This window comes from Capra hircus, chromosome 5, assembly GCF_001704415.2.
Source record: "Capra hircus breed San Clemente chromosome 5, ASM170441v1, whole genome shotgun sequence".
Lineage (NCBI taxonomy): Eukaryota > Metazoa > Chordata > Mammalia > Artiodactyla > Bovidae > Capra > Capra hircus.
The window spans coordinates 62,287,629-62,312,373 of NC_030812.1; the positions used below are offsets into that span (position 1 = coordinate 62,287,629).

General features: G+C 37.0%; 1 protein-coding gene across 10 annotated transcripts in view; it reads right to left on the reverse strand.

Annotated features, from left to right (window-relative positions):
* The window catches only part of ANKS1B (ankyrin repeat and sterile alpha motif domain containing 1B), a 1,150,317-nt gene that overhangs the window by 692,037 nt on the left and 433,535 nt on the right, over nt 1-24,745 (reverse strand). For all 10 annotated transcript variants that reach the window (XM_013964004.2, XM_018048142.1, XM_005680487.3 and 7 more), the window contains exon 11: nt 19,420-19,556. In XM_013964004.2, coding sequence (XP_013819458.1) covers nt 19,420-19,556 — 137 coding nt within the window. The remainder of the gene's footprint in view (nt 1-19,419; nt 19,557-24,745) is intronic.

The window sequence follows — 24,745 nt, forward strand, 5'->3', positions numbered from 1 at the left end:
GATGTAAGACAGTTTTAACGTGTCTTTCTGATTTCAAGAAACATTTGAGAGAAATAATCATGCGTGAAATTGCAATATGGTTTGGTACCTGTTTCATACAACTTTTCTAAGAAGTCATGTTAAATCATACCTGTTATCCCTGAGTCCACTCAACAAATATCAAGCTCTTTCCTAAACACCAAAAATCAAAGAAGAAAAATCTCACAGGCTGGTGGGAATCATTTCCGCTTTTATAAATAGTAATGTAACTAATAGGTTTTCTATAAAATCTTCTTCTTCTATAAAATCTCTTTTGCTGCATAAATATACTCTTATAATACCCATATAAAAATAATATATGGATACATACAATAATATATGGGTACATACATAACGCTTGAGGAACATAGTGGAAGGGCTAGAAAACCTTACATTTATCTCCTTGACTTCTAGAAAGTATCTCAAACTTTATGTAGGAAAATGTGTCTTTGACCCTTGCTCCCCACTTGCAGCAATACCAAAACAAGAAACACACAAAAATCCCTAGATTTCACCTAGACCTCACCATTTCAGTAAATAGCACTATGATTCTCACAGTGGTTCAAGCCATAAGCCTAGGAATGCTTGATTCACACCCTATATCCCCTGTATTCGGAGAAGGCAATGGCACCCCACTCCAGTACTCTTGCCTGGAAAATTCTATGGCGGGAGGAGCCTGGTAGGCTGCAGTCCATGGGGTTGCTGAGTCAGATACGACTGAGCGACTTCACTTTCACTTTTCACGTTCATGCCTTGGAGAAGGAAATGGCAACCCACTCCAGTGTTCTTGCCTGGAGAATCCCAGGGATGGGGGAGCCTGGTGGGCTGCCATCTGTGGGATCACACAGAGTTGGACACGACTGAAGTGACTTATCAGCATCCCCTGTATTTAACAGAACCACTAATACTTGGGTTCTACTTTGAAAATGTGTCTCAAAAGCATTCACTATTTTATATACCTTCACCACCCCACCGTGCTCCAAGAACAGAACTCTCTCAATTGAATGACCACAAAACCTCCGAATTACTTCTCTTGCTTCTGCTTTTCCTCTATTTCATTTAAAAATGTAAAGGAAATCATGTCACATCCTTGCTTAAGCCCTTCAATGGCCTCTAATTGCACTTGGATCAAAATCTACAATTTTTACAAAGACCTACATGGTTCCCCATCTTCTGCCACCTAGTCTCCAAGCACTTTCCCCTAATACACCTATATGCCATTTGTCTTTTCCTCTACCACGAGTTCATCTCATCATCAGGGTCTTTGTGTTGCTATGTCCTTTCCCTGGACCATTCTCCCTCTGACTCTTTGCATGGCTGGCTGCTTCTCTTTATTCGTGTTCTAACTCAAATGTCACCTTCAGAGAGGTTTTCTCTGCTGTGAAGTGCTGACTACTCGTCAGGCTCTTGTTTCACTCTGTTCAGTTGGTTCATGGCATTTACCACGATTTGAAATTGTAATCTTTATTTATTGTTTATTGATTATTGTGAATCAACTTTCTCATTGTGAAGCTCCTGGAGGGCAGGGACTTCCTTTTGTCTTACTAATATATTTCCTGTACCTACCATGAAGCCTGGAATACAGAACACTCTCAGCAAATATGACTGAAATGGATGAAGGCATAAGGGCATCTTACTGGAGATGGCGTGAGAAACGGGTTTTCTGTTATATGATCCCATCCTGAAGGAAGAATAGATGTTAACTAGGAATAGAAAGAAGGAAACACATTCTACTGTATCAAAAAGGGTGAGAGAACAGGTTTCCTTTGAGGAGTTGCAAGAGTTTAGTATGATTATATGCTGGGGATGGTGGTCATAAAGAGGAGTTCAGTGTCAGGAGATGAACAGGTTAACACCTTACTGAGGAGTTTGGGTGTTACTATGAGGCAATAAAGAGCTCAGGAATATTTTATAAAGGTGAATAACATGATCCAGTTGATAGTATAAAAAGATCACTTGCCACCCAGAGGGAGACTCTGGCACCAGGGGACAAAGCCCACATAAGGTGAGGAGAGCATCCCCACAGAGGATGGTTGTCACACATCACACAAGGCTTGGAGGGCGTCTATCTGTGGACAGCAGCTGGGGTGGAGAGTCAAACCAATGCCCAGATGAGGAGGGGAATCACCAAGGCTCAGTGCAGGGTGGCGAGTCAGAGCACACTGAAGATAAGGAGGAGCATGAACTGTATGGTGTGTGACACACCTGAGCAGAGTGAAGATGGCATCTATGTGGGGGTGGACTGGCATGGGAAGGCAGAGCCCAAATGGGGTGAGACTGGCATCCACATATGAGGATGGCCCTAAATGGGTGTTAGGACCAGATCAAATAACTAAATACATTAAGGGTAGTAGACGTCATGTTTCTGATCAGAAAATAAATTACAAATATTAAAATGAATTCAGTGATGTAAACACTGAAATTATACTATCACTATGAACTCATTATTTTTGATAAAGATGGCTATGGAAATATAGATGTGTGTACATAAATATACCTGTATATACATGTTCATACCCACATATATATACATATTGTGCATACATGTAAATATTCCCTAGCTCTGCCCACTTGGAAGGGCCTTGGAGTGGTGATGTCCTAATAGAAATAAATATACCTAGTGCATAAAACTTGGCATCTAAAGATCATTTTCCACTAAAAGAAAATAGTAGAGCTTCTTGGAAAAATGGCTGATTCCATATATGGGACTGGAAAAGTATAGATGAGATAAGTTTAGAATACCTTTTTGTTCCCCAAAGCAAGGAAGTACTCCAAGAATGATGGGGACACGTGAAAAAGATGCAGGAGGGCTCCCTTTTGCAGAAACAGGAATCATTAAAGTTTCAAAACAAGTAATGATAGTAAAGTTGTAAAACTCATTGACTAAAATAGGAAAATATGAGTCTAAACAAATGCATATAAATAAATCTTAAAATTGAATCTTTGATAGGAAATGGGATATTAATATAGTTTCAAAGTACTCCCCCACAAATGCTTTTAAGTTACAGAAAATAAAGAATAAGTTTGTTTTTTTTTTTAAAGAATAATTTACAGTGAAGAAGCCTGGGAGACAATGTTATTAAATGATCAAGGTGAACAACATCAGAAATAAGGCAATCATGCACCACTTGACAGGATTCAATAAACAACAACAAAACAATGCAGAGTCATTTCTGGATCTTTCTAACAAAGGTTAATATCCCGAATCTAATTATGAGGAAGTATCAGATAGACCCAAATTGAAAGACATGCTATAAAATAACCAATCTGTTATCGTCAAATGTGCCATGGTTTCAAAAGTCCAGAGAATATGGAGGAATCATTCCAGGTTGAAAGAGATTAAAGAGAAATGACAATAGATACAATATATGATTCTAGACTGTATATTTTACCACAAAGATATTATTAGGACAACTGATGAAATCTGAATTGTGTTTTAGGATAAATTGGTAGCAATGTATTAAAGTTAATGATCTTTGATTTTTTCTGGTTATGGATAAATATTCTTTTTTGCAAGAAATGGCACACTAAGGCATTTTGGGTTGACAGGGCATTAGGTCAGTATCTTACAAAGAGGTCTATGAAAAGGATCTTTGTATTGTGTTTCTAAATTTTTTTAATGTAATTCTTTGATTGTTTCAAAATATAAAATAATAACAACATGAAATCACTCTGTGAGAAATGTAGAAGATAAATTAGAAGCAGATGAGACAAACAAGGAAGACATTGTGGGAGTTATTCCAAAAATCAAGTCAAGAGAAGACGAATCAAGACAATTGCAGTGGGAGCAAAGAAAAGAAAAATGCTTTGGGAGATATTTGGGAAACAGAGTTGACCTGGTTTGGTGGCTAATTAGACTGAGGGAGAGAAGGACAGGGAGACATCCAGTGCAACCTGAATTTCTGGTTCAGAAACTGAGTAGATGATGTTGCCATACATTGATATAAGGAAGGAAGGGCAGATTTTTAGAGTGAAATGATCGGAAAAGGAGTACGTCAAGGCTGTATATTGTCACCTGCTTATTTAACTTATATGCAGAGTACATCATGAGAAACGCTGGGCTGGAAGAAGCACAAGCTGGAATCAAGATTGCCGGGAGAAATATCAATAACCTCAGATATGCAGATGACACCACCCTATGGCAGAAAGTGAAGAGGGCCTAAAAATCCTCTTGATGAAGGTGAAAGAGGAGAGTGAAAAAGTTGGCTTAAAGCTCAACATTCAGAAAATGAAGATCATGGCATCTGGTCCCATCACTTCATGGGAAATAGATGGGGAAACAGTGGAAAGAGTGTCAGACTTTATTTTTGGGGGCTCCAAAAATCACTGCAGATGGTGACTGCAGCCATGAAATTAAAAGATGCTTACCTAGATAGCATATTCAAAAGCAGAGACATTACTTTGCCAACAAAGGTCTGTCTAGTCAAGGCTATGGTTTTTCCAGTGGTCATGTATGGATGTGAGAGTTGGACTGTGAAGAAAGCTGAGCGCTGAAGAATTGATGCTTTTGAACTGTGGTGTTGGAGAAGACTCTTCAAAGTCCCTTGGACTGCAAGGAGATCCAAGCAGTCCATTCTAAAAGAGATTACTCCTGTGTGTTCATTGGAAGGAGTGATGCTGAAGCTGAAACTCCAATACTTTGGCCACCTCATGCAAAGAGTTGACTCATTGGAAAAGACTCTGATGCTGGGAAGGATTGAGGTCAGGAGAAGGGGACGACAGAGGATGAGATGGCTAGATGGCTAGATCGCATCACCAACTTGATGGACATGAATTTAAGTGAACTTCGGGAGTTGGTGATGGACAGGGAGGCCTGGTGTGCTGCTATTCATGGGGTCGCAGAGTCGGACGCGACTGAGCGACTGAACTGAACTGAATGGATATCTGGCAAGTAAGTGTAGCAAGTCTTATTATCTAACACTGTAGGCTACTGGAGCAAATGAAGTATATCTTATCTTTTTATTAAGCTGAACTTGTACTCTCTGGACTCATATTTCCATGAGAAAGAGAATTCCATTAGAGTAACATTCTTGCCCTATTCTCCTACCCTCCACTCATTTCTCCCCAAAGGAGTTAGAGTTACATAGCTGTAAAATTACTTTGGGGGGAAAACTAAGCATGCTCAACTCTACCCCTTCTGGGTTTTTCCTCTTCAGAGCCAACACATCAGCATAATGTATACATTTTCTGTTCTTCTGTGGCAAAACTACCCTGTCGATTGTCTAGCTATACCAGTGACAGGTTCAGATGTATGTCTAACTCAGTGGAAAGCACGTCCGGCCACATATCTAGATCCACATTGTCAATTATCCTATCAGTAACTTAAAAATATGATGTTTAATTTAACTCCTTCATCTTATCTCTCAATTGGTTCTGAATCTGGGAGAAAAAGGAAACAATGTAGTTAATTTGTTGCCTAAAGTCCCAGGAACCATGTAAATGTTTTTTATTCCTCACAGTGCCCAATATAATGTGTGAAGAAATTTATTGAGTAGAATTCAATCAGTGTAAAATATAATGATGCAAAAATAATATTGTATTATAGTAAAAATATATATATCCTTCTATTTGTTTTTGGGTTTTAGGATTTTAACATTATTGATTTAAAACTTCTTTTCAACATGATATAATATACAGTATATTCATTTTATTTCTCCTCATATATAAAATAGGAATCATAATGACTCTGTTATTTTACATGATTGCTCACAGGATTAAGTAGATTTAAGTCTAGATACCACACTGCTACTGCTACTGCTGCTAAGTCACGTCAGTCGTGTCCGACTCTATGCGACCCCATAGACGGCAGCCCACCAGGCTCCCCCGTCCCTGGGATTCTCCAGGCAAGAACACAGGAGTGGGTTGCCATTTCCTTCTCCAATGCATGAATGTGAAAAGTGAAAGTGAAGTCGCTCAGTCATGTCGGACTCTTAGCGACCCCATGGACTGCAGCCCAGCAGGCTCCTCCGACCATGAGATTTTCCAGGCAAGAGTACTGGAGTGGGGTGCTATTGCCTTCTCCTAGATTAGTACGCTATAGATACCACACTATAGCAGACTAGAAGGAGCACACTATTTATTGCTGAGTCAGCATACTCCCTCTCAAACAGTATGAATTCATACAGAATGAATGAAAAAAATAAAACCACAATGGAATTGCTAGGGTCAGCTACAAAGAAGTATATCAAATGACCTGGATCATGCTTCTCAAATTGTGTTTTGTGGGTCACTAGTTGTGAAAAATATTGAGTTTCCCAGGGGTGGCAGTGGAGAAAGGCTATGAAAAATTCTTCAGTAAAGAAAAGTGTTTAACCCTCTATTTCCCCCATATATCTGACCATGAAAACAATTTTGTCCCCTAGGAATAATACTCGGAATGAGTACTCCATAGAGATTAGGACATTCTGATTGAGGGGAAAGGGTAGGATACCTGCTTGGGACTTCTTGACTCAGTAGAATATCCAACGTGGATTTGGCAGAACATTAAGTAAAAACCTTTATGCTCTGCTCATCCTATGCTGCTCCCTGGACTACGTATTTACCACCTCATCTAGCTAATTCCTATTCAAATATAAAGTTTAATTTGAGTACTCCCTTCCCAGAACCATCTTCACTGTCTTTTACCAAACCACACTCAGTTTATTAATTCAAATAATATATATATTGAGCACCAGTTATGTACCAGGTGCTGTTGGAGGTACTGTGACTGAGCAGTTAATAATAATAATAATAATAAACAGTTATCATTCTCATGCAACATTCATTCAAGGGATGAAAAACGCAGAGCAAATTAACACATAAATGCTAATCCAGAAGTGAAACATGTTATAAGGAAAAAATAGCATAAAGGAGATAGAAAGTAAAATGGTGGCTGCTTAATATTCAGTGGTCAGAGAAGGGCTCTCTCATAAGGTGGCATCTGAATAATGACCTGAAGGGAGAAAGATAATGAGCCATGCAGATCTCCGAGGGAAGGATATCCTGGCAAATCAAGGATGAGAACAAGAAGACTAAGGTAGGAGCCGTTTGGCTTATCTAAGGTATATAACTTGACTATCTCTTTAGCTCTTAATCTTTCTCAAATAATTTCCCATTTTCCTGGTGGACAAATTCAGCCAGGATCTCATCAAAAGAAGAGAAATGGGGATAATTAATATTATGCTGGAGTGTGATTGACATGACCTCTGTACAGAATGATGGTGATTTTAGTCACTGATGGAAGATGCAGCTCATAGTGGATGCTTCCTGGATGCTGACTTCCCCTTCCCCTGCACTGGGTCAGCCTGACACAACTCCAAGCCATTTGTCGTCTTTGGATTCTCTCATATCCCAGATTTCAGGAGTTCATATTTCCTGTGGCTATCATATGGAGACATCTCTGAGGAATGAAATGCTGGAGGTTGGGATCCTCCATACTGGCTTCTTTCTCAATTTTTTTTTTTCTTTCTGAATTGTTCTTTGTTTCACCTAAAATGATCCATATTTAGCCAGGATCGTCCTAAGTAGATTCAAGTCACTTAGGGAACTTAAAAAGGCTCCCAAATGTGTTATATAAAAGCCAGGGTTGCTATCATCAAAGCCAACTGTGGATGAGACCGTGCAAGTGAGAGGATAGTCTCTCCAAGGTTGTACTTCAAATGTGGCCAAATGTGATTTAATTACCCCTCTAATAACAAACTGGATCATTATTGAGCTTTATAACTTACAGCACCATGGTACATTTTATCTCATTTGAGCTTTCCTATGTCCCTGAGAAGCAGGCAAGGTAAATACCATCCATATTTTGCTGACAAATTGAGGGTTACATAGAGGATATATGACAGAGCATGATTAGAATTTTATTCCTAAAAAAAAGGTAGGTACCTACAAGTAAAATGTTGCATACAGTTCCATAAAATCTTGCCTTTAAAGATATCAATTTAATCAGACTGGAGGGTAGGGCCAAGGCATTTCTAAAAAAAACCTTTCCAGGATATATATCTGAAAGAAAGCAAAAACTAATTCAAAGAGCCGCATGCACCCCCCAGTGTTTAAAGCAGCATTATTTATAATAGCCAAGACATGGAAGCAATCTAAACATTCATCAACAGCTGGATAAATAAAGAAGATGGATATATATACACATTGGAATATTACTCTGCCATAAAAAGAATGAAATTCTGCCATTTGCAACCATGTGGATGGATCTGGAGAGTATCAGGCTTAGTGAAATGAGACAGAGAAAGACAAATACTTGATGTTATCACTTATATGTGGAATCTAAAAAATGAAACAAATGTATGGAACAAAATGGAAACAGATTCACAGATTGAGAACAAGCCTTAAAATGACCCCACTTTTATTATAGTGCCAATTAAATCACATTTGCCCACATTTGAAATATAACCTTCCAAGACAATCCTTCTCACTCTTGTTGTCTCATCCACAATGGGCTCTGTTGATAGCAACTCTGGCTTTTAGGTAATGCATTCAGGGAGTCTTTTTAAATTCCCTCAATGATTTGAATCTACTGAGCATGATGTTGGCTAAATATGAAGTTATCCTCACTTCCCTACCAATGGGGAGAAGAAATTAGGGGCACAAGATGAGAGTAGGGAATTAAGAAGTACAGACTAGTATGTACAAAATAAAATAAACAATAGGAATTGTTTTGTAATAACTGTAAATAGAATATAATCTTTAAAAATATTGAGTCTCTACAGTGTATGCCTGACACTAACATAAAGTCAACTATACTTCAATAAAAATAAAAAGCTTCCAGGACATTCCAATTTGTCCAGGACTACTAGTTGATTGTTGGGGTCACTAACTTCTTCCTCAGTTTTTTTTTTTTTCTTTCTGAATTGTTTTTTGTTTCACCTAAGATTATTTTCTATTGGTTTATTACTTTTCTGTTTTCAGCCTTCTCCTCTCACTTAGCTTGGGGTGTGTGCATGCTCAGTCGCCCAGTTGTGTCCAACTGTTTTGCAACCCCATGCACTATGGCCCACCAGGCTCTGTCCATGGAATTTCCTAGGCAAAAAATACTGATGTGGGTTGCCATTTCCTCTCCAGGGGAATCTTCTTGACCCAGGAATCAAACCTGTGTCTGCTGTGTCTCCTGCATTGCAGGCAGGTTCTTTGCCACTGAGTCACTAAGGAAACTTTGGTTGTAGGACTCCAAATGATAGTTATGCAGTCTTCCTTGGTTCCCATCTTTAGGCTTGTCTTCCATTTTCTAATCTATTATTATCCCCTCAAACTTCATCATCCCTCTGGAAAATCAGAGTCCCTCTTGATTACTTTCTCCCTATTGAGCTAACTGGCCTTCCCTGGGGGCTCAGTGGTAAAGAATCTGACTGCCAATGCAGGAGATGTGGGTTCAATCCGTGGGTCAGAAAGATTATCTGGAGAAGGAAATGACAACCCACTCCAGTATTCTTGCCTGGGAAATCCCATGGACAGAGAAGCCAGGCAGGCTACAGTCCATGGGGTCGCAAAACAGTCCGACACGACTTAGTGACTAAACAACAACAACAATGAGATAATTAACGTTAACAGACTACTGGAGTTAGAAGACCAGAGTTCTTCCCGTCAGTGACTATGTAACATTGGGGAAATTATTCGATCTAACCCCCAGACCCAATCAATAAAATAAAGGAAAAACCTTGTAGGGTTTTTATAAGAAATAAATGAAAAACATGCACAATAATAGAACTAAATGGTTCAGTACTCAATAATAAAGGTACTTTTCAAAGATTATCTCTTTGAAAGACTTTTTATTCTTTATCTATTTTTACTGCAACCCAATACAATATGCTATACTTATTCTGAGTTATATGCCTCTGCTTTTTACATACCCACTCTCATTTCTAATTCTAAATTTTAGCATATGTATTCTATAACCCTCCAGTGCCCAGTAAAATGTGATTCTAGATTTGGCAAGAATTTTATGCACCCCCAGTTCTAAACCCTTAATGAAAGGAGAGATAATATGGCTTATTATTAAACTATTATTAGTTCATTAAGCACAAAGCAAGTCCAGGAGAATGCCCAAATTATTTATTTTCTTCAGGTTGAGTTGTCACCCGATTGAAACAGAGGCCATCAGAGGTAGGAGTTCAGGAATGGCTCATCTTTTTGCAAATCATCTCTCTTAGACTCTTGAGAAAACTGGGCCCTTGAGTATTCTCTTTTCTTTACCCTTATGCCCTCTTTGCTTGTTTTTCATATGGTCCTTCCTCTTCTGCAAAAGTGCAGCCTAAAATCACTTCATTCTGCTGAATACTATTCAGGATAGGATTTAAAATACATGGTGGAATTTGGACAGTACCAGGAGTACCTCAAAATACTCAGAACTTTCAAATTTTCCAGGTTGGCTATCTGTTAGCACCCAACTATGCTCATTAAGATATTATAATGTTCAATATTAAGCACCTGTTTGTCTTCTCTGTGACATTGTGCTAAAATAGGCTCTTCTGCCTCTACCTTGGGTCATTTCTCAAACATCCTCTTTTATTACTATAGATTTGATTTGTGCTGTGAAATAAGAGAACAGAGTAGAAAATCAACCCAAATAAAACAACCACTGAGGCATAGCTCAAGAAAGCAGTACTTTAGCAACTAATGCTTTATCTAAGTGTCTTTTGCATCCAGAGATGCCAGAATGTTTGAACTTTGAAGTTATTATACAATTTAACATTACAGTCTCCACCATGCATGTCTCTTTTAGTCTCCTCATTCCTATTCTTTACAACCAGGTTTAATTTCTGATATCCTAAAATAAAAGAACAAAACTGTTTCCTTAACCATGCCCATCTTTCAACACACTGCCACATACTTCCTTTCCTTTTACCACCAACATTTCATTCCTTTAAAAACCAACTATTCAAAAAAGTAATCTACAATTAGCACATTGTTTTTATCCAACCCTTCAACTCTTTGCATTTTCTCCACTTGAGAAAATTGCACTCTTGAAGGTCTTTGCCCTCATAATCACCACATAAAGTGACATTTTAATCTCCCTTCTCCTCCACCTCCCGACAAGTCTTGACAGTATTGACTAATCTCCTCTTCAGTTTTCTTTTCTCTCTTTATATTCATGACAACGTGTTGTCTTCCTTCTTCCAGTCAGTTCAGTCCCTCAGTCATGTCTGACTCTTTGCAACCCCATGGACTGCAGCATGCCAGGCTTCCCTGTCCATCGCCAACTCCCAGAGCTTACTCAAACTCATGTCCATCGAGTCGGTGATGTCATCCAATCATCTCATCCTCTGTCGTCCCTTTCTCCTCCCACCTTCAATCTTTCCCAGCATCAGGGTCTTTTCCAATGTCAGTTCTTTATGTCAGGTGGCCAAAGTATTTGAGTTTCAGCTTCAGTATCAGTCCTTCCAATGAATATTCAGGACTGATTTCTTTTAGGATGGACTGGTTGGGTCTCCTTGCAGTCCAAGGGACTTTCAAGAGTCTTCTCCAACACCACAGTTCAAAAGCACCAATTCTTCGGCACTCAGCTTTCTAAATACTCCAACTCTCACATCCATACATGACTACTAGAAAAACCATAGCTTTGACTAGGCAGACCTTTGTTGGTAAAGTAATGTTTCTGCTTTTTAATATGCTATCTAGGTTGGTCATAGCCTTTCTTCCAAGGAGAAAGTGTCTTTTAATTTCATGGCTGCAGTCAACATCTGCAGTGATTTTGCAGTCTAAGAAAATAAAGTCTCTCACTGTTCCCATTGTTTCCCCATCTCTTTGCCATGAAATGATGGGACCAGATGCCATGATCTTAGTTTTCTGAATGCTGAGTTTTAAGCCAGCTTTTTCACTCTCCTCTTTCACTGTCATCAAGAGGCTCTTTAGTTCTTCTTTGCTTTCTGCCATAAAGTTGGGGTCATCTGCCTATCTAAGGTTATTGATACTTTTCCCAGCAATCTTGATTTCAGCTTGTGCTTCTTCCAGCCCAGCGTTTTGCATGATGTACTCTGCATATAAGTTAAATAAGCAGCATGGCAATATACAGCCTTGATGTACTCCTTTCCCTGTTTGGAACCAGTCTGTTGTTCCATGTCCAGTTCTAACTGTTGCTTCTTGATCTGCATGAAGATTTCTCAGGAGGCAGGTCAGGTGGTCTGGTATTCCCATCTCTTTCAGAATTTTCCACAGTTTATTGTGATCCACACAGTCAAAAGCTTTGGCATAGTCAATAAAGAAGTAGATGTTTTTCTGGAACTCTCTTGCTTTTTGATGATCCAGCAGATGTTGCTAAGTTGATCTCAGGTTCCTCTGCCTTTTCTAAATCCAATTTGAACATCTGGAAGTTCATGGTTCACATATTATTGAAGCCTGGCTTGGAGAATTTTGAGCATTACTTTGCTAGCATGTGAGATGAGTGCAATTGTGCGGTAGTTTTAATATTTGTTGGCATTGCCTTTCTTTGTAATTGGAACGAAAACTGACCTTTTCCAGTCCTGTGGCCACTGCCGAGCTTTCCAAATTTGCTGACATATTGAGAGAAGCACTTACATAGCATCAACTTTTAAGATTTGAAATAAGTCAAATGGAATTCTATCACCTTCACTAGCTTTGTTCCTAGTGATGCTTCCTAAGGCCCATTTGACTTCACATTCCAGGATATCTGGTTCTAGGTGCCTTCCCAAGGCCTGCTTGACTTCACATTCCAGGATGTCTGGCTCATCCTCCTTTACCGTTTCTCAATGTTTCTGTGTCTCTTTTACTAAGGCCCTGTTTCTCAAGTAAATGCTAAGAACTTACTTAAACTTCTGGGTTCTCAATTTACTCATCTATAAAATTACAATAATAATATTCATTCCCTCTAAAATTATGAAAATTAAATTATATTAGGTGCTTTACAAACATTAACTATATTCCTAAGTGTAACCATTTGCGAGCATACCACCTTTGGTACTATTTCCCTTTACCATCAAATTCTGTAAATGACTGTAAAATCTTCACCTTAAGCTCCTAACCTCTCTCATCATAATCCTATAGTAATATTTCAATTTGTATACCATCCCTCACTCTCACGGAGTTTACAAAACCAAATTTGTCATATCACCCTCTCTCTCATCAAAATGAACTTCTGCTTAAGTTTTTCCTACTTCTATTACTATCATTCAAAAATTCCAGTCAATCAGTCATCTTTGACTCCCTTAGGTCTAAGCCACCTCTCCATACATGTTTTATCCAAAGTGTCTCTTGCATCAGGTGCTATACAAAAAGGTTAAAACATCATAACCAAGTTCAAAGTTGGATTAACATTCAAAATTAAAGGAATGCATTTATCACTTTAATAGAACAAAAAGAAAAAAAGTAATATGATCATCCAAAGATATAAAAAACAATAAAATGGAAAAAAATACATTTATGTTTAAAAAAAACTTTCAGCAGGTGTACCTATGGCTGATTCTTGTTGATGTGTTGAGAGAAAACCACAAAATTCTGCAAAGCAATTATCCTTCAATTTAAAAAATAAAAAAAGAGAAAAAAAAAAGCTCTTCACAAACTAGAAGCAGAAGGGTACATATAAGAAACTTAAAGCTTATAGTTAATGTTGAAATATTGAGTGTGTTCCCTCAAAATAGCAAATAAAGAAAGGATTTCTGGCTTTACTACTTCCATGCACCATAAAGATAAGAAAAAGAAATAAAAGACATAAAAATAAGAAAGGATAAAGTAAGACCATTATTATTTTCAGATGACAGGGGAGGAAAAAATCCTAAGGAAATTATTTTTAAATGAACTACTGTGAGTTTTAAATGAAATAATCCAGGTGGAAGTTACAAGGATGATATAAAACTCAATTGTATTTCTATATATCAACAGTAAACAAAATTGGAAACTTAAAATAGTAAACAGTACTAAAGCATTAAGTCAACTCAGTGAGAAAGGAAAGTCTTTCGCCATATAGGAAAAAAAATGAAACTTGACTCCCACCTCACACCATACAAAAATGATTTGTGATAGTTTGCAGAACTAAATGCAAAAGCCAGAACCAGAAAGCTTATGGGGGTAAAAAAAAAATGGGTGCATATACTTATGGAAAAAGACACAAAATGCACTAACCATGAAAAAAAATTTAAAAATTAGATCTCACTAAAATTAAAATATTCTATTCATCAAAAGGTACCATTAAAAAATATTAAGGTCAGTTTTCCCCTGGTGGTCCAGTGGTTAAGGATCTGCTTTGTAATACAGGAGACACGGGTTTGATCCCTAGCTGGGGAAGATCCCTCATGCCGTGGAGAAACAGCCCCTGCACCACAGCTACTGAACCAGCACTCTAGAGGCCATGCTCTGCAGCAAGAGAGGCCACCACAGTAAGAAGCCCATGCACCACTACTAGACAGTGACCCCTACGCACCACAGCTAGCGAAAGCCCACTTGGAGCAGCTAAGACCCAGCACAACCGTAAATAAATAAATAAATAGTTTTTAAAAAATTAAGGCAAATCACTGACTGGGAAAAATATTTGCAGTGCATAAACCAGACAAATAACTAAAATCTTTTAGAATTACAGGAGAATTTAGTAATAAATGTAGTGATAAAATATATTGTAGTAGTAATAAATGTCATATGAATGTAGTAATAAAAAATTACTACAAATTGACAATTAGGAAATTGAACAATCCCATTAAAAAAAGGCGTGAACAGGCACTTCTCAAAAGATATAACAATGAGCAATAGCCACAGGAAAAAGTGCTGAAAGCCACAATGAGAAATGCTTTCATACCCATAAGGATGGTTAAAATGAAAAAAAATTGAAAGTGTAAATGTTGGCAAGACTATGGAGAAATTAAAAAATCTCAGATATTTCTATGAGGGATTAAATTATGGAACTACTACTTCAGAAAACTCTTGGCAAGTTTCTTATAATATTAGCTATTCATCTGCCCTAGAACCTGACAATTCTACTTTTTGGTATCTATATGAACATTTAGTGCACATTAATTCATAATACCAAATAACATGAAACAACTATGTTAATCCAACTACTCAGCAAAAAAGAAAAAAAAAAGGCATAACATGAGTGAATTATATTGAGTGAAAGGATCCAGACCTGGGCATACATAAAACATACAAACACAGTAGGATTCCATTTACATAAAGTCCAAGAATAGGCAATTCTAAATTATGATGATAAAAATCAGAAAGAAGTGGCACCCGTGGTAAAGAATCTGCCTGCCAGTTCAGGAGATGCAAGAGATGTGGGTTCGATCCCTGGGTTGGGAAGATCCCTTGGAGTAGGAAATGGCAACCCACTGCACTATTCTTGCCTGCAAAATTCCATGGACAGAAGACCCTGATGGGCGACAGCCCATGGGGTTGCAAAGAGTCAGACATGACTGAGCAACTGAGCAAGCATGCATGCACACACTGAGGCAGGAACAAGGGCCACTGATTGGAAACAGGCATGAGGCAACTTTCTGAGAGTAACACCAATGTTCTACATCCTGCCTTGAGTGGTGGTTACACCTACATACACAGTTGTTAAAATCTATCAAACTGTATTTTTCTATTAAGGGTAAAAAGATGCTTCACCAGCAAAATATTTGGGAAAAAAAAGGCATTACAAAGATAAAGCAAAAAGAAAACTGGTATGTCGATGCTGTGCTGTGCTTAGTCGCTCAATTGTGTCCAACTCTTTGTGACCTCATGGACTGTCCACCAGGCTCCGCTGTCCATGGGGATACTCTAGGCAAGAATACTGGAGGAATGCCCTCCTCCAGGGGATTTTCCCAACCCAGGGATCAAAACCAGGTCTCCTGCAATAGACCTACCTAAATTTTTTTTAAAATTTTTTATTTTTTTTTAATTTTAAAATCTTTAATTCTTACATGCGTTCCCAAACATGAACCCCCCTCCCACCTCCCTCCCTATAACACTTCTCTGGGTCATCCCCATGCACCAGCTCCAAGCATGCTGTATCCTGCATCAGACATAGACTGGCGATTCAATTCTTACATGATAGTATACATGTTAGAATGCCATTCTCCCAAATCAAGTACTTCAAGTATCTTTTCAAGTTTACAAACAATTCTATCTTCAAGTATGAGTAACTGAGCCCAGCCTTGCAAATTCATCTAAATAGAGAGCCTCAGGCTCTTGGGTCAATATATTGAAAAGAAACAAAGAGAATCCAGTAGCACACCAGTATTTCAGACTCTCTGAATCAAAAATAGAAAGTTTCACAATCTGAAGAATTTTAAGACATGAAAGAGTCCAAAGAAGCAAAGGTAAAAAGATCAAATACAGGATGCAGAATTAATAGCTGTGACTTACTGAGTTAATAAATATGCCAAATAAGTCAAACTCAATAAAGCACTGCAAAATCTGTCACAATTAATACACCAGTCAGAAACACATGCAATGTATAATCAGCTCTACCTCATATTGAAAGCAAGAATTCATGGGTTATAATGGATATCTTCCATTTATAGATAGAGTTATGACAGTAGACTAGATAAAGGTATGTATGGGGCAAAGGAGAAGTAGCCCAACTTGCTCTATCTGATCAGTATCTATTTGTAGTGAGTGAATAAGATGAACAGTTCTGTTTTTATGTCTCATCTGTTCTGGATCACTCTTCTCACAATAAGACTAAACACATGTACTAATGCCCAGGCAAATAAATGTAAATTAATGATTGAGAGTTGTACTTATACTTCCGTTTTCAAGGCTCATCACCAGTTTTAAGAGTGAAATGATCATTCCAATAATGTTATTAATTTCTAATTAATAAATGAAAACAGTATTTGAATACCCATAAGTCAATCAAATCGCATTCATGCATTTCCAGACAGAAAAGCCAGGAGAATTATCAAACACCTGGACTTCCCTGGTGGCTCAGACGGTAAGGCGTCTATCTACAATGCGGGAGACCTGGCTTCGATCCCTGGGTCGGGAAGATCCACTGGAGAAAGAAATGGCAATCCACTCCAGTGCTATTGCCTGGAAAATCCCATGGACAGAGGAGCCTGATACAGTCCATGGGGTCGCAAAGAGTGGGACACGACTGAGCGACTTCACTTTCACTACTTTATCAAACACCTAGAGGGTTAATAAGCCTATGATCAAAATATAGGCTCTTATATAAGCTAACCAATAATTATCTTTCCTTTGGAACAGTAGCTCTTGTCAATGTTCCATTCCTGACACACCTGTGCCTGTCAGAGCACAGCAGGGAGTCCTCTGCTTTACCCATCTAGCTGTCTGCTATTCACACCCTCTAGTCTCCAAACCATTTCTTGAAATCACATGTTCTACTCCAATACTCCTTCATAATTACTTTCATTTGAATTTTCTATTCCCTGCTCTCCATAATAAATGAAGAACCCCAGGAGATCAGGACTCAAAAGGAGAAATAACTATTGCACCAATGTCTCTGAGGTAAAAGAAAGAGTGGCCCAAGTGAGGTTATATTCTTTCTTAATTATATACCATAGCTGTTATTGTTCCACAACATACATACACACAGGCTGCATTGGTTCAAATTGAAACACCATCATCCTTAGTTTCATAATTTTTTCCCTTCATTTTTCCTTCCCTAAATCATCATTATAACATCTAATAAAGGAAAGTAGAGTCAGTTACCTTCATACACATTTAAAAATGGACAGAACCAAGGAGTGGAGTCAAGTGGAATTTCTGGCTTTAACACTACTCCTAGATTTCTTCAAAGTTTACTAAAATAAGATAGAATATGTAAAGGAGGATTTATGGAGCAAGATTCTTTAGAGTGCATTAGATTACACAGAAAGGAATCTTTTTCGTTCACTGAATGACCAAATGCATTTACATTAGAGAATTTACACTGATATAGAATTAAATGTTTAGCAATAAATTTTATTAATATATATAAGACAATCTCCTACATATATAGTTTAAAATGTTGGAAATGCAATAGTTGCACCATAGCACCAGAAACACCTTAACCTAGTGAGAAAACCAATGATAATAAATGTGGCATTTAGCAACTAAATCTAAGCTTTGTGGGGCTTATTTCCTGAAACAAATGAACTACATCAAATTTCCCTGAAAACGAAGAGGAATTATTGAAGACATTTTCCTGCTCCACATACCAGGACATTGTGTGAAATATTACCTATGCCTAAATGAACCTGTAAGTTTTATCCTCATAAAGAGGTAGCAAATTATATATCCTAATGAGGAGTCTTCTACCCTCTGAACAGGATTGTAGGAGACAATTATTACACCAAGGAAAGTACAAGAAACTTCAAATCAGTTGCACAACTTAGCCCCTTTGGAGTGCCAATATCCTTACCCATAACACTAAAATATACATTCCCTTGGAACTGATAAAAGTTAAACAAAATAATTTGTAGGAAAGTATTCTATAAGCTGTAGCAGATATGCAAAGCTTAAATGTCATTTTACTGATGAGGACGATACATATAATGAAAAAATCCAAAATAAGTTGTGTTAAAGAAGGTAAGATGTTAAACAAATTATTGTTCATTTAGGTCAAAACAATCTTAAGACATATTTGTTCTGCAAAGTGGCTCTAAATATTTGTTCATACTATATATCTAAGTAGATAGTGAATGGCATTGATTGGATCCAAAGTTCCTCTCTCTTGAATTTTATGAGGCCCATTCAGAATGAGCCAGGTTGAGAACACCACCAATTCCATGTTCTGAGTCCATCTGTTGGCAAAAATATAATGCAAACAGCTTTATAAGTGCTATTTTCAATGAAATATCACAGAACAGCTTGTCCCAATGATATTTCTAAAGCTTGCCTGCAAACCGCCTACTGGGAAATCCAACTGAAAGAAAAGGGGTAAGAGAAAGACACCCATACAGAAAAGTGACAGAAATGGAAAAAAAGAACAAAGGGTAAAGAGACTAGCTAGAGGAAATTGAACACTGGAGAAAAATAAGGAGCAATGAGAGGTGCGATATCAAATACAGACAAATTAGTTTGAAGCCATAAAGGATAAAGATTTGGAAAAACATGTATATAGAAACAACTGGGGTTGGAGGATAAAGAACTTATCACAATCAATGTGGCATGTCCAAAGAAATGAAGACAAAAGAAAAAGGAAACACCAGAAAACATGTAACATCTCAATAGTTTGAGCATAATTATTAAAATGTTGAGAGAAATGATGTGAAATAGCCATTTTTCTAAGCTTGTTTTTTCATATACAAATTCAATTTTTCATAATATACAAATTCAACTTTCCAAAAGCTAACAGATTTCAATGTGTATCATCATCTCCAAGGGAAGGAAACATTCTCTTCCAAGTCCATTCTTTTAACCTGGAAGTCCATTTACTTACTATAAAATAGTCCCGGTATTGCAATACAGATGGTCCGCATGCACTGATTCAAAAACAAAATATATTAAACTGCACATGATGTCATGATGAGCACTTACCTGGGGTCGAATGACTTTTACAATATTTTTGAGGGCAGTGTCAGGAGATGGAGGTGAGCAGTCAGGTGTTGGGCCTGTGGAGCTGTTTCTATGGTTACTAGTTCCTGGAGCAGTAATTGCTACCTCAGAGGCATTATCTGGGAATAAAAATAGAACGACCATGAACCTAATCACTCAGTTTACCTTCTAAGACTTAAAATTAATTTAATGAACATGAATTGATATTTCAACTTAAAACTGGTATTAATTACAATATCATAATGTGAAATACACTGGGCAGTTTATTTTAAAGATAATTTGTTTATTGAGTATTTTATTTTCTTTTAGAATGGTAAATGTCCCCCGGTAGTATTGTTCCAAGGAGGAAGAGTATTATTACTTAATTAATAATGATAGGTCATCCAGCATAAATGTTTAGATTGCCACTATACAGATGACTAAAACATCACCTTAACTTTAAAAAAAATGCTCTTTTTATATGACTGGCCTAAGTTTTCTCTATAATATTCATGCCTTCCCAAAGCACTTTTTCCAGAAATCCCTCAAATTGTAAAAAAAAAAAAAAAAAAAAAGCATCCCAGTAAATTAACTTGGATAAAAAACTGACATGTGTGCAAAATAGTTTTATAGTGTAGATAAAAACAAAATTATCACTCCCAGATACATGTATCTTCCTAGATGGTCAAAGCTAAGTGAATGAAATTTCAAAAATCGAAAGTAATCTTCCCTTATCTTCAGTATTGTGGGAGCAGAAAGAAGAAACTGATGACTTGAAAATCAGCAATATGTATAACATTTTCCTCCTAAATTTATATCAAAACAAAATAACATCAAAGATGCAGTTTTAGAATGCTTAAAATACTGGGGAAAGGATGGAGAAGGTTCTGTAAATAACTTCTGCTAGCACATAGAAGTTATATTATTTTAACAGCACTTTGGCAAATCCTCTAGAGCTTTTTATGGAACCTGTTGCAAGCTCAAATCTTCAAAACATTTACTTCCATGTTATATTTTTAATTAGTCCCCAATAATTTTTTGTACTCGACAGCTGAACTGGTCCAAAAGTGACTAAGACTGTGAATTCTTTAGAGACCAGCAAGTTTCTCTGTTCCATGGCCATTGTCAACAATCCCAGGTGGAAAGCAATAACTTGTGAAGGCACTTCTTGCTCACAGAAGGCAAGAGGATGAAACTACCCATTACTTTAAAATATAATTTATTTTCACTGGGGAATCCAGACATAGGCTCATGAAATAAAAAATGCAAGTGTGACACACCAAATTAAATAGAGAATTCATAAAATGTCATAGATGTGTCCAGAGCTCACTCTTGATTTAGTATAATACATAAGGTGGGGTTTGAATGGGCATCTCAAGAATAAGCCAGGTTCTGAAAGACAGTAGTTTGTGGGGGAAGTCTTCTGAATAGGCTAAGGTAGTATGAGTGACCACTGAAATGGAGACAAAACATTGGTCAGCAAGAAGGACAAGATGCATTCATTCTCTCTAATTCGTCCCCTCCTTTCATTCATTCAATCATACATCTAAAACATTTATTTGGGAGCAATTATGTATTTGGCATTACGTTTTATGGATGAATCGAAAAGAATCTCTGGTCAGGGATTAAGATGAACAGGTGGAACACAGACTCTCAGGGCTGGGAAGCTATTCTGCACTATACTGTAACTGTGGGTATATGTCTCTATACATTTGTCCAAACCCACAGAATGTACAGCTCCAAGAGTGAACCCTAACGTGAACTATGGACTTTGTGTGATAATGATGTGTCAGTGTCAAGGTTCACTGACTGAAAATAAACGTACCACTCTGGAGGGGGATACTGATAGTGTGGGAAGCTGCATCTGGGTGGCAGCAGGGAGTATGAAAGGAATCTCTATACTTTCCACTTGATTTTTCTGTAAACTTAAACCTGCTCTAAAAAATAAAGTCTAGTAATTTTTTTTTAATCTCTGCCCTTGAGAGGTATATAATCAAATGTGCCATGAGACATGCAAACAATTTATAATGCAATATAACTTGAGAGTTGGTAACAGGTAAATGAAGCACGATGAAAAAGCGGGGGGAGAAGAAATTCAGCTGTGGCTGGGAAGGAAGATGGTTGTGAAAAACTGCAGTTTTCAGGTAAGAAAGGTAGGACTAGAACATAAAACATAAGGGCTTGGAGAGTGAAAGAGCATATATGAAGCTAATATTTTATGTTAGGAAGACGTTGGAGCCAAGTTTAGGTAACTAAAAGTAGGTTTTATTATTTTGTTTATGTTTAATTCTATAGGCAATGGGAAATACTGAAGATATTTAAGCAGAGACCAGCCTAGTAATGACGATAATTGCTAATGGTTACTGAGCATTTATTATTTGCAGGGAGCATGTTAAATTTTTTTTACTTACTGAATCTCATTGAATCCTCCAAATAATTCTTTGAAATAGCTTCAATTACTACCATTCCCATTTTACAGAAAAGACAATCACAAAGTTAAATTTCCAGTAAATGGATGACAACAAATTCTAGATTGACGGCACATTGCCTTTCTGCCTTTCCTAGGGTTAGCATGCCCTAGGTATGCAAGTATGAACGGAGGAGGCACAGCCTGAAGACTACTGCCATAGTCAAGTTACGGGCAGTCTCTGCTTCTAAATAGAGTCAACCAACTCCACAGAAACAAAGTAGAACGTGAAAACAGTAATACAGAGATAATAAAAACAGAAAATAGCAACCATAAACACATCTTGGAGTACACTTGTGTATACTATATGTATAATACCTGGAGGCAGGGAGATGAGTTAACAACAGTGACTCAGGATAAATCAGAGTATTAGCATTTGAGTTGGTGATAAGGTTGGGTTCTGGATATATTTTGAAGATAGACTAATAGAATTTCTTGATATGTTGGATACAGGGGAGGAGAGAAATAGAGAAGGCAAGCATGACTAAGGTTTTTGGCCTGAGGAACTGAAAAAGATGGACTTTTGAGCAGCAGAAATAGGAAAGACTATTGGAAAAGCACACATTCCCTACTGTATCACTTCAAATCTTGCCTCTGTCCAATTTTCTCTCTTCTCTCCTTTTGGATTTCAGTGAAATAATGTTAGACTTATTATTTATTATAATTTATTATCTCTTTTGTACCCTCATTGTTTTCTCTCTGTATTGCATTCTGGATAGTTTTACATATATATAAATATTCATTTTCCAGCTTACTGGTTCTTCCTTCAGCTATGTCTAGTCTGCTATCAAACCATTTACTTACTTTCAATTATACTTTTCAGTTCTAAAATTTCTATTTGGTTCTTTTTCAAATACAATACATTATCATTTAGCATTTTCAATACCCCAGCATTTGCTTACTCTTATTTATTCGAAATGGAAGTTGTTTTGCTTTTTAACCTGTCTGATAATTCCAATGCTTGAAGTCTTCATGAATCTGTTTTTAGGCCTCTATTTCTCATTTGTAGTATTTTGTTCTGTCCATCACATCTTCAATTCTGTGCTACTTTTTACTTTTTATTAGAATGAATTAAACATTAATTATGACTCTATCTTTCAGTAAATATTAATTCAAAAAAAAATCCAAACTCATATTCTAATACCAGATGCCGGGGTTTGTGGAAAACCTATCTGTTCAATGTTAGATAATTTATTTAATTGCTCTGGATTTTAGTCTTTCTTTAAAACATGAGGATAATTAATAACTATATTCTGGGGCTTATGTGTGAGAGAATTCAAATGAGAAATAACTAGCACATAATCAGATACATAGTATGCAATTAATAAATTTGAGTTTCCTTTTTCCCTATCAAACCAAATATCAGAATTGAACTAAAATATGGAGGAGGAAAGAAAATCTAGAGAGAAAAGCAAGGATATAAATAGTAGTACTTTGTAGATAAAATATCTAGAGTAATGACTCTGAGTACTGGGGTACAATTTGAGACCAGTATCTTTCAGCTACTAACACAAATTGGTAGGGATAGAATTTAATTCCAGAAATAAGAGATGATCCCTTGAGGAATGATTCACTGCAAGGTCTGGCCCTGTTAAGTGCTTTTGCCTCAAAGCCAGAAAAAACTGTTGGGTAGTCCATGCAGACTGTAAAGCAAAAGCTTCTTGAATGTTTCTTGTAAGAAATTTAATACATAGTACAAGACAGTGAAGAATCAAGTACTAAATTATTTTTAAAAGACTCTAAGTGTGTCCATCTTCTGAATCCATGATCTGTACCATTACACTGATAATTTGATTTTATACTACCTTGCATTGTTCATTATCTCTTCCAGACTAGGTTATATTTTCACAATGACTTACATTTCCCTTATTCTCTCCACAGCTCTTAGCTCAATGCAATCTTCTAAGAATACTAAGTGAAGTAAAATGAATAAAATAAAACTTGTGTGTCAGGGGAAACCATCATAAATGCCCTTAATTATATGGAGAAAGCTGATCTGGTTTTTATAATTTCATGGTCTTTTTGGAGAAATCCAAATGAAAAGTATATTCTAGAACATACATAAGAATCTTAGGAAAGTGATTTATTCTTAAAATATCCTTTATTATATTATTTATAAAAATCCACCAATCATCCAGTGGACTTTGCAAAATGACAGCTTAAATCCACGATGGTTTCACATGGTCAACCTGCATTTCACACCTGCAGCTAAAAAACATTTCTGATGAAAAGGAAATGAGGTGTGTAAAAATTGCTTAGAGAAAATTACTGAATATATTTGCAATTTCAGATTGAAATGAGACACCTTCTAGTCACATTACTTTCTATGCATTAGATTATGCATTATGACTGTCAGTTTCTTCTATAGTAAAAAGCACAAGGAAAAACTTCCTAGCTTACAGAGGCTTTTACAAGAAAAGTATTCTATGAATACAAATAATTCATATGTAATGTTATAGTGTACAATTTTAATGTCATTCACTAGCATGTACTGAACAGCTAAAGTATACCAGAGACCGGGCTAGTTGCTATGTAGCTGGCAAGTAGGACTGATATTACTTTGGCTGGGGATTCAGGAAAGGTCTCATGGAAGAGGTGATGATTAAGGAGTTTTCTGACAGATTAGTAAAATTTAGAAAGAAATGATTGTGTAAAACATTTCCAGAGTTGGAAGTAGGAGGAGTAAAAGGTATTGATAAAAAGATGGGAAAGAGGAACATTTAGAAAGAGTCAGTTTGAATAGAATGGAATATTCATGGAGGTAATGCTAAGAAATGGAGGAGATATATACAACAAATTTGGGCTCTAGAATCAAACAAATCTAATCTGAAATCCTGCCACAGTCAACCTCAGTTTCATCAT